General features: G+C 42.1%; 1 protein-coding gene across 1 annotated transcript; it reads right to left on the minus strand.

Annotated features, from left to right (window-relative positions):
- Positions 1-503: 503 nt before the first annotated feature.
- Positions 504-4364, minus strand: LOC118821656 (transmembrane protein 100). The gene has a single exon (XM_036590370.1). The coding sequence runs from the start codon at positions 3703-3705 to the stop codon at positions 3319-3321; it is 387 nt and encodes a 128-aa protein (XP_036446263.1). The 5' UTR covers positions 3706-4364; the 3' UTR covers positions 504-3318.
- Positions 4365-11349: the final 6985 nt, after the last annotated feature.

Below are 11349 nucleotides of genomic sequence, written 5' to 3' on the forward strand. Positions count from 1 at the left end.
CACTCTGCACTAAATCTGAAGCAGTATTCTGGCCGACGATTAACATTTCATATGTTATCTGTAAGGTTATGTGGTATTCTGCAGTGTAGGATTACACCCCTCAGCCTCATCACTTTGACAGATTTCACTATTTTGTATGTTTTGTTGTCTTTTGTCCATCAATGTTCTCTCATTACAATACCCAGCATGCATTACGCAAATTCATCAAACAATTATTGGGAATCTCCTCTATGGCAATAAGGAAATGCACTGATATAGAGACTAATTAATACAGATATGATATTTTGCTTCCTATTGGTTAACATTAGCTATCTGGTTTCCTCCCGTATTAACCAGCTTCTGGGGGGGCGGGGAGTATTTGTAGTGCTTATAAGCTTGTTGTCCTTGTAAGTTCTTCTCACCCTTAAGATACATATTCTGAAGGGGATTTTCCTAGTTTTTTAACCAGAAAATCTCACTCTTTGAACTACTGTGGCACCACTGTAGGAGATAAGTAGGCATGTTTTCAACAGATGTAGCAATGGTTACATTTTAAACATTGGCCGGAGTACCCCTTTAAACAGTGTACAGTCCAACATTCAGAGACTTTCTTGTGAATATTTGGAGCTTAAGAGACATTCTGTGCATATACATCACTCCCGAGGAGAAAGAAGAGTTGGTCTGTTGAAGTCAGACATTCAGATATAATAAAATGTGAAGGCAGCGTTAAATATATTACAGAATTTACATCCAACAAAGGCACTACATTTGAGACCAAAATAGTGACGTGACTAAAGGTACAATCCCTTGTAATTAATTTCATGGAAACCATGAAATCACAACCTACTTTATCAAACCTAGTTTATAACGGCTTAAACATATGACACATCAGAGACATTATGAAGGAGGAGACAGGTGGCTGTTTAAAATGTGAATGGGAAAGCTCATAACACTCAACACGGCGTCTGTTTACAGGAAAAGTCCTGCCCTTCAAAAAAAAAAGTTGATCGGCTTGCTTGTAAAACTATTAGCAGGGATGGCCCCCCTCATTATCGGGATCTGCTCAAGCACAGTAGCTAGAACAACCCAATTGCATTATTTGAGCCCAAAGCTACAAGCAATTTATAAGATTTTTTTATCAGGTTTTTTATAAGATGTTTGTCAGAGACATGGGGTCTGGTTTTGCATGACTGGAAATAACTGTCTAGTAGCATTGCCAAGATGGCCACCAAGTGAACATACTTTTCTATAAGACACATTCTACAGAGTCAACTGAGGCACTTGTCAGCATGAACCACTCCTAATAAAAGAGAAGAACCATAAACAGCTCAACAAAAAAAAACACAACCAACTGTCTTTTCAAGTATCGCCTATCAAGGTTCTGTTTCTCTTAATGCTATTCTTATCATCCTTTTTGTCCACTGAATTTTGTTTCTTTTGCTGTACAGGCAAGAAGGTTTTAAGCACCAGATCCACTGTTTCATGGAATCAATTTCAGCCTGATCAATAATGTTTCACTCCAGGATTAGAGCATTATCCTCTATCTGGACCATCACTCCACACATAGCAGACAAGATTCTTCTTAGTACTGGTCTCAAATTACTCAAGGGAACTCTTTTCTAACCAACCATATGGGCAAACAAATTAGGTTACCCAGTGTACAACCACCTCCCTGCCAAATATTTTCATCTGTAAAGTAAGAGGCTTTGACACATATTTTTCCAATGTCCAAAACACATGAACAGCATTCACAAGAGTTCACAAACCAATTCTCTGATTCAAAGGCAGAGACTACAGAAAATACTGTACTGATGGCTAGGAAAAGCCAATGCTGTGACAAACCTGTCGACTCCATTACTCTGATCCTTTTATTGGTCTACAACTGAGCAGTCGGAGGTAATTCTCTCTCCAAATGGAGAGAATCCCAGACATTGTATAATGATCTGTATTTCCGACACGAAGATGGATGTGAAATGCAGCCATTGCGGGGGCCAGGCTGGGGCAATGGTAATGCTGAAGGGGTTTATGAGCTGGGAGAGTGGAAGATAGGGGCATAGGAGGGGGGCAGCATGGAACAGTTCCCCCCTCAGGTCTGTAATGACACAGTAATGGGGCTTAGCTTGAATGGAAATGCTGACACTGGCTGACAGGTTTGTAGAGAGAGAAGACAGAGAAATCGGGGTAAGAAAATACTGTACATACTTGAGTCCCGTTTGCTCAAGGCACTGAATGGGAGGAAACTCTGATGAAAGTTCTGACATCTGGTGTCCCCCTGTGGGTGTTTTTTTCTCGTATTTCCTCCAGTAATCCCATTTCTCTGTGAGGGAGGAAATGAAGTCTTGTCTCTGGAGACAAGACTCCCTTTTTCAAATGCTGAACAACAGGGCTTTGGGCCATGGGTTTGTCACTAGAGCTATGTCCCTATTATAGTCCTCCTTGGTCGTTTTCCTCACAAAGCAGCTCTGTATGCTGTTCTTGCAGATCCTGAGAGTTAATAACCAGAGAAAGGTGCATGCAAACAAAGTGAGTTTTGGTAGAGAAAAAATGAGTCTGTTGAAAATACACCAGACCCACAAAGCACTCTATCTGACATCTGCAAACTCTGACAGAGGATGAGGACAGAGAGCAGGTGTCATGCTCGCTCTCTTCCATCTTCCTGGCCTCACACTTGTCTACTTCTGACACAAAGATACACTCACATACATTTCCGACCCCTCCAGCCCATGCCCCCCCCCCTCCTCATCCACAGCTGCCAGTAAGGACTAGTGGGCCCTCATCTCAGGTTCCACTCTCCTGTTGCGTAAAAAAGCTCACACATTGCTACGGTGTCACAGGACAGGAGAATGACGTGCGATGGTGACGGGGCTGCACTCCTCTTTCGACGCGGTGTCCAGTTGCCCTCTCTGGCCCACTTCTTTGGTACTGGTGAGGAGTAGCCACATGGCCTGATGGCAGGAATGCCAGGGACTGACAGCGGTGTTGACGGCAGCAGTGGCTCCAGCAATGACATGGTGTTTCAGACCACGAGTGTTAAGTGTCCTGTGTGGGTGTGCACAATTGTGTGTGTTCTCTTCGGAGTTGTTTTGATACTAGACACCTGCTGAGTAGCAGTAAACTGTGTGTGTGACTCCGGCAAACCCTCAAGCCTGTCCGGTGGGCTCCACTGCTCCCTGGGGTGGTGTTCTGAACACAGTGTCCATCTGCACTCTTTGAGCATTCATGCTACCTGAGTGAACAAGTGGACCAAAAAATGTTTAAAGAAGATGAGGTGGCTTTTTCAGGGCTAAGAGCCTCCCCTGTACTCCCAATCCAGAGTGTCTTCCTCGATTGGATCTCTGCTCAAAGAGGACACTGCTCGCCAGTAAAGGGACCTCCTTCCTTCTTTTTCCTGCGTTTCTTCTTGTGGGCTGTCCAGCAGGCAGTGGCCATCAGCACCAGAACCAGTCCAACAATCAGCAGAACCACAGACACCACTTTAGTCTGAGGGAGGTCATTGTAGGTGTAGGTTACACTGGTGCCAGCCACCCCGATCACCAGCGAGATAATGCCGAAAGGGAAGATGCAGCGGTACCAGGATTTCTCCATGCCCCCTGTAGCCTGTGAGAGTCTTTCTAGAGAAGACAGAACCTCTGGGACTTTGGCTGTGCCCTCCTGAGATTGGCCCTCCTGGCTGAGAGCGCCAGGGGGCTGGGGCTGGCAAGCCAGGTGCCCCGTGGTGCAGCCCATCTTAAAAGTTGGAGAGCTGTGGGGCTAAAACCTCGCTGCAGAGGGACTGCCTCTGCTGCTCTTGGAAGCCAGCGCTGGTTTCACAAAAAATAGACAAAGCCTAGACCTAAGAAAGCAAGAGGTGCAAGATCGCGAAAGAGAGAAATCCACTCACAGCCCCTGTCTCTTTCTGCTGTCCTGTGTTACCGTGCTCTGCATTGTGAATCAGCAGCAGCAGCACACTGAACACTATCCTAACTGGTCTGTGTGTGGTATATAACGTGCCAATGGCAGGAGGTGGAAAAGAAGAGCAGTGAGGGGGCAGGACGAACAAGACGATTGGCTGCAGCTGCGGTGTGATGTCAAATCCCAGAGCGAGAGGAAGGGAGGGTGGAAATTAACCATTCCAAAGCCATATCTCCCCCAGCTTGTTCTTGTGTTTTTGAGGATCTTTGCAGCTATCTTTCTACTGGAAACAGGAGAATGGATATGTCCCAGAGGAAAAGGAGGGACCTGTATGAATGTGAGTTTACACAAAACATGCAACAATGTTGTGTTAAGTCTTAAATCCCCAAACATATTTTCGTCTTTGCTTGGGACTGAACACTGGAGATTCCATGTGAGAGCGTATTTTGCTATGTCTATTACTACAACACAACGCTGCACAGCTGAGCTCTCCATCCTCCCACTGTGGCTGTTTAATCCCTTCATGCCTCACACACACACGCGCCCACACACCCTCACCCACCCACGCTGCAGCACACAAAGGCAGACTGCCAAATGCTTGTAAAAGCGGCTCCGTATGGACGTCCATGTGTAGTTCTATCAACTCTCTACCCTATGTGGACTCTCAGAGGATACACAAAGGAGAAAATTAATTCAGAGACCAATGACAGCTAAGAAACTCACACAATTACAAGTGTCAGAGGTACTGATGCTAAAGCTTTGTGAATCAGGAAATTATAACCCTCTGCATGCATTGTTACATTCATTTTCCCCCAGGTTACACTGAAGAGTATTGACAAACACATGCGCTACCAATTACATTCTGTATGTATGACTTATAGACTGAAAATGTTTATTAATCTAAGATGTAAGGCTCACATGAACAAGTTGTAGCATGTGCATTACCTATTTTTTTTTCTGTTTTCAACATAAAAAATGTCTGCAAAAAAACACAAATAAATGTGCATAGTTTTTGTTGTGGATTGAGCTATCTGGACTGAAACTGTGAGTTAATCTTAGTTCAAGTGGAGAACATAAAGGTTATTGGTTTGATCTACTGACAAAAAGCCCACATTCAGCAGCTTCTTATGGACAGCATTTTATCACGCACAAAAGGCTCAGTAGCTGCTTCAATGAAAGCTGCACTTAAACACACTCAAGTGAGTCAATAGGTTAAAACATAATTCAAGGACCTTTATCTCTACACTGGTCCTGTCATTCTATACATATAAAAGACCTATAAAGAACCTCATTGCCCATTATATGCCCAGCATGTGGACATACAGAAATGATATGGTACTTACCCACCTTTTCAACATCCACACAATCTTTTTTTAACCTACTAGTCACCAAAATTTAAGGCAATCATTAAATATAACTCATTGAGGAGACCTCACTTTTACCCCCTTCCTGTGATAACCGTTTACAGACTGGGCTGCTTCTCTGGTGGGAGGCTGCATTTGGCTGAGAGGGCTGACCGCATGGCCGACTGAGCAGGGGGAAATTGAATGATGAACACAAACGCAGGGTAATTGATGACTGTGATGACTCAACTCTGGCTGCTTTAACTCCACGCCAGCAAAGCTGTAGCATGAAGAGGAGGTGTGGGAGGAAGAAAGAAAGACAGAAAGATAGGTGGACAAGGAATGGATAAGAAAGATCACTGTAAAAAGAAGAAAAAGAGCAAAAGGTGTTGGTGGAGAGAAATGAGGATAGAGGGAAAATGAGTGAATCCCATTACAGGCCTGGCATCAAGGGGGTCAGGCCTGTAATAGGATTCTGATAACACACACACACACACACACAGCCAGGCCTGCCGGAGGGAGGTGAGAGGACAATCATGTCAACATGAGATCAAAATGGACCTTTTTTTTTGTCGTGACCATGCACGATTCATCACAGCAGCAAGACAAAATGTTTATTTTCGTGTCATCTTCCATTTAATGTCTTTTGCCTTTGCTCTTCAATTACTGTAGTAGCAGACTCAGGTTGTTTGAAGGGCAGGGGTGAAAAAATAAAAAGGGCACCTACTGCAGGACATGGGGCCCCACCAGCGTGCAAAAAGCTATGATACACCATGTATGATGAAACAGTCTTCATCCTCAGTTAAGATTAATATCATGTTCTTAGGCAATACACATTTCAAAGGGAACTATAAATATTTGTTTTACAAACACACACTCATGCAGACAATGTCAATTGTCATGCTTAAGCAGACAATATCAGTAAGAAAGCTACGATTTGGGAGCCTAGCAGTCAGGAATAGTCACTCTTAGGTTTATTGAAAAAGTAATTAACATGAAACTTTCTATGGGCATTTTGTGCATTTTTATTTGTTGCTTCTGCTTACTTTCCAAAATAACCCTACAGGTTAGCATAGAATCAGCTCAGCCAGGTACATGTTTAGTTAGCAAGCTCCTTAGCCACGCTAAAATGTGATACACTTATCTTTAAAAGCACTCGCAGTGTACACACATTAGTATTTAGCAATGCACCAATAGTAAATCTTAATCTTTTCAACCTTGAAGAAACGTTCATGTATATGAACATTATATATATATATGTATAGTATCATCTCTGTATACTACATGTATACATATATATATATTACATGTATACCTTGCACACTATAGCACAATTTCAAAGATAGAACTAGAAGATAGACTACAACAGAGCATCGGCAGAGAGAACGCACACGCAGAAAACAAATCGATTTGGGGAAAAAAAAATCCTACCCCAAGCTAAATCATATGAAACCAGACACTGATCAACACTTAAACATTAGAGATAGCAAGTAAGTCATCAACAGCCATGCATTTCACCCTGATGGTAAGCACCAACACTGGCTCCAACTGTCTCACAGCCCAGCACAGTAGCACACATATAACAAATACATACATCTTTGAAATGCACTATAACAACTATGTATAAATTAAAATCTCTCTTACCACAGCCGTACCCATGGTGCTCCGCACTCGCCACTCCGCATGGCCATGCCTCCTGTGCGTCCACGGCCTAACGAACTGGTATGGGGATGCTACAGATGCTCTGACATCTGAACATTCTAAAAGAGGTGTGGCTACAACCAAAACTGGATGTAATTTGATAACAGTTGGAATGAGCGTTTTAAACTTAACTGTGTGAACAATTTACCTTACTTTTACTATCAAATTCAGTTAACAGTTAAAGGGTACGTTGAAAAATAAGACAAGGACAGCGCAGATGAGATTTCATCAAAATCCTAGCTAGATATTAGCCCAGCTTATCAGCCACTTGCAAAAACGCAGAAAAGATTTGTTAGCAGCCATGCAATGTTTTTGAGTGTAAGCAGCATTTAAGAGGTAAATTTAAAATCTTATCAAAGTACACTACATGGACAAAAGTATTGGGACACAGACAGATTACATCAACAGGAGCTTTTATGACATCCCATTCTAAATCTATAGGCATTAATATGGAATTTGTTCCCCCCTTGCAGGTATAACAGCTTTCACTTTTCTGGGAAGCTTGTGGAGTGTGTCTGTGGGAATTTTTGCCCACACATCCAGAAGAGCATTTGTGAGGTCAGACACAGATGTTGGACAAAAGGGCCTGGCTCGCAAATCCGCTCTAGTTCATCTCAAATGTGGTTAATGGGGTTGACGTTGGGTTCAAGGCTCTGTGCGGGCCAGTCAGATTCTTCCAAACCAAACTCACGCAACCATGCCTTTATGTACCTTGCTTTGTGCACTGGGGTACAGTCATGCTGGAACAGAAAAGGGCCTTCCCCAAACTGTTCCCACAAAGTTGGAAGCATACAATTGTCAAAAATGTCTTGGTATGCCAAAGCATTACGATTTCCCATCACTGGAACTAAGGAGCCTAAACAGCATCAAAGCATTATCCCTCCTCCACCGAACTTGACACTCGGCACAATGCAGTCAGGCAGGTAATGTTCTCCTGGCATTCGCCAAACCCAGACTCGTCCATCAGACTGCCAGATAGAGAAGCGTAATTTGTCACCCCATAAAATATGTTTCCACTGCTTGAGACCAGTGGCAGTGCACTTTAGACCACTGTGACACTGCCATGTTTAAAGTCACTGAGCTCATCAGTACAACCTATTCTATTACCAGTGTTTGTCTATTGAGACAGCAAGGCTATGAGCCTAATTTCATCCACCTGTTAGCAATGGGTGTGGCTGAAACACCTGAACTCAATCATTTGGAGAGGTGTCCCAATGCTTTTGTCCATATAGTGTATAAGGCACCACACTACATTTTCTCCATTTGAGAATTCGTTAGGAAACTTCCCCACATTCTCACACATGTAGGGACGCCCTTTACAGCACTGCATCACATTTTATCCACCTGAGGGGCACCCTTTGGGACAGTCATGTAGGGGCAGCATAGAGGGCACTTCCTAACAGCAGCCTTTTCCTTTGGAAGGGCACCCATAGGGAATATCAAGTTTGGACCATTGTCAGGGCATCCTATGTAGCACTGCATCACATTTTCTCTATTTTAGAGAGCATTCACTGAGACACGTTATTGAATTTTCTTTCTCTAGAGGGCATATCACCATAATTTATTGTATGAAGGGGCACCCTAGAAGGCACTCAATCAGTTTTTCCTGTGTGAAGGGTGGCCAATTTGCTACTCTAGAGGGCACTTAACAACACTTTTTCATACATGGGGGCACCCCCTGACCCCCCAATCGTCAGTGGTCTATGAATTTGGTACTTAGAATGGTATTTTACTACAGTGCTGATTTAGAAATTTAGGGCATACTGCTAGTTTCTTTCATTCATCAGCCAAAGTTAAAATTATCCGCATATTTCTTCAAACCAAGATACTCTGCCAAGATGCTATGTCAGTGATTCCTCTTAACACAGATATATTTGTCAAATGAGGCAGGGCAGGACCAGGGTAGAGATGGTGGCAGAAGAAGGAAAAGGAAGGAAAGCAACAATGTGGCTAGTAAATTAGAGAGAAGAAACAGCGGCCCCAGGTTCAGTCACACAGATGGAATCTTTTGGTCACAGAAAAGCAAAGCTGCACAGAAAACTCTCACTGGGGCTCCTTTGTTGATGTTAGAATTCACACTTTCCTTTGCTGGTGATCTCTTTCTACAAGCTAATCAGGATGAAGAAATAAGCTTGAACTGTTTAAGGACATCTGGCAGTCCTCACTGAGGCAAGAAGTAATGATTTTGTTCTGTGAGAAAAGTCAGAGAAACATCAAATTATGTGCTTATTTTGAGTCTTCAAGTTTCACGATTTACATTATAAATCCTGTCTTATGGGCATCATTTGAAATATAATCATAAATGACAGCACAACCTTCTCTTCATAACTGGCATGGAGATGGCAAGCCACATAATCACAAAACACAAAGCAGAATTTTGTTCTCTCCTGATTTTATATCAAATAAAATAATCCACGACATAATAAAAGCATGTTTACATGGAAGTTTAAAAACAGGGCTCTCAACTGTTGTTTGTCGATTTTCTCGCACTCTGTCTTGGTTTCCCCCCTATCAGCCCAATCTGGGAGGTGCACTCCCTGGCCTGGGTCCGCAGGTGAGTCAGTGCATGCATAAGTGGAGTGGGTGGGGTTTGGAGGAGGGCACCCACCCACGGCCCCGCTGTGGGAACCCAGTGCCACCTGTCCCACCAGTCTGGAGCAGCTTGTGCCACCTGCCTGTGGGCACAGGGCATTACAATACCCCACACAGCCACAGTGGTCTGGCATAAATAAACACTTATAGCACCAGAAAAGATTTAGCACTCATACAAGCCAAGGATAGAATGAACTGCTTGCACTGCATATACTTCACAGTGGTGCCAGTATTTCATTATACTGCAAAGAACATGATGAGTCATACTGTTAGTAAGTTGGCAACATATTAAGCTGTCCTGCAAGACGTAATCAGTTCTTGCATTGCACATCAAAATAATGGACAACCACAACCAAAAGAAAATTCACACATTTTAATTGGTAATGAACCGCCCAAATGTGCTCTAGATCAAAGCAGATCAGACCTTCACTCGTATTCTTTTTGAGTGTATTGGTGGTCGGAATTTGGACAAAACATGAAACCTGTTTTTACAGCGGTGCTATAAAGTTTAGGAACCGTTAAAACCTAAATGTGATGCGTCATAACACCAGACAAAAACAACAAATTGACACACAATTATGTAATTTTTCCTCATTCTTTTATTGAACAGTGCAATCCAACATTCTGTGTCTTTATTAGCAAACGTTTGTTACTCTCTGCTTTTAGTAACCGGTGTGATCTCCCTTGAGCAGCAATGACTGCAATCAAACATTTCCTATAACTGTTGATTAGCCCCCCAACGTCAGCTTAGAGGAATTCTAGCCCATTCCACCACAAAGAACGGCCTCAACTCAGTGATGTTGGTGTACTTTCTTGTACTGAAGGTGACAGAGTTAAAGCAAGTAAATAATCTAATAACCTCACACTCAAAGTGAGACTAGGTGTAAAATAATTTCACTTGCCAAGATATTTTTTGCAGTGCAGCAAATATTCAATGAATAAAAGACTTTTCTAATGCTTATTTGCTTATTTCAACAACCATAGTCTATGCATTCATAAATGTTTATGTACACTACTGAAATGTTTGCACATTGTACGTTGAAATACTATAAGCTAGATACCAGAAGATGAACAACACACTGTAATTTTTTATAGTCATTCCCTGATAAGTCATCTGTCTTAAGATTTAATCACCACTTTTCAAATACAAGGCATTTCTGTGTTAATTTATATGGCCTTCTCAGTCATTATGACATTATGTACAGCTCTGTTCATCATTCTGGATACATCCCAAAAAATTTACAGCTTCATACAAATTAGTCACAGCTTAAGTTGTGGAGTGCAGGCATCATTAACAGTTTACACTTTACATCATAATACAAATGTTACACATGTATCTGTAACAAACTGTTTTTATATTTTTATACATACTTTTGAACGGCAATGTATGAGCATATGAAAAGTTATGTATAGGCTATATATTCTGTGAAATCCTCAAGGGGAAGGCTCTTTAAAATGTTTTGCTATAAATTCTCTTGCTACCAAATATTAGCTTTACTTTTCATCTTAAATGTACAATAATCAAATTTATCTAAATTTTCAAAGAATCAAATAAATAAACATTATTCCACTATTATAACAGAAGTAAAGTGTTCTTATTGTATTTCATGAATGTCCCTTTTAATAGTAGATTAACTGAGCAACAAAAAGTCCAAACTGAGGCAGTATTGGAGCATTAGCAACCACTGCAAGTGACATTTTAACACTCACCAACCAGGCCAAGAATAATTCTGTTCACTCATTCCCTGTTGTTTTGTGTGGACATGATTCTTGACTGACTAGGAGAGCTTGTGACTGCACAAACACCAATGTTTGGGACTTTGTGACCAGCTTCAGGCAGAGG

The sequence above is a fragment of the Colossoma macropomum genome, unplaced genomic scaffold (genome assembly GCF_904425465.1).
Source record: "Colossoma macropomum unplaced genomic scaffold, Colossoma_macropomum, whole genome shotgun sequence".
NCBI classification, from domain to species: Eukaryota; Metazoa; Chordata; class Actinopteri; order Characiformes; family Serrasalmidae; genus Colossoma; species Colossoma macropomum.

Bases quoted from the DNA above. Each gene is read 5' to 3' on its own strand.
- LOC118821656 (XM_036590370.1), bottom strand. From the start codon at position 3,705: ATGGGCTGCACCACGGGGCACCTGGCTTGCCAGCCCCAGCCCCCTGGC.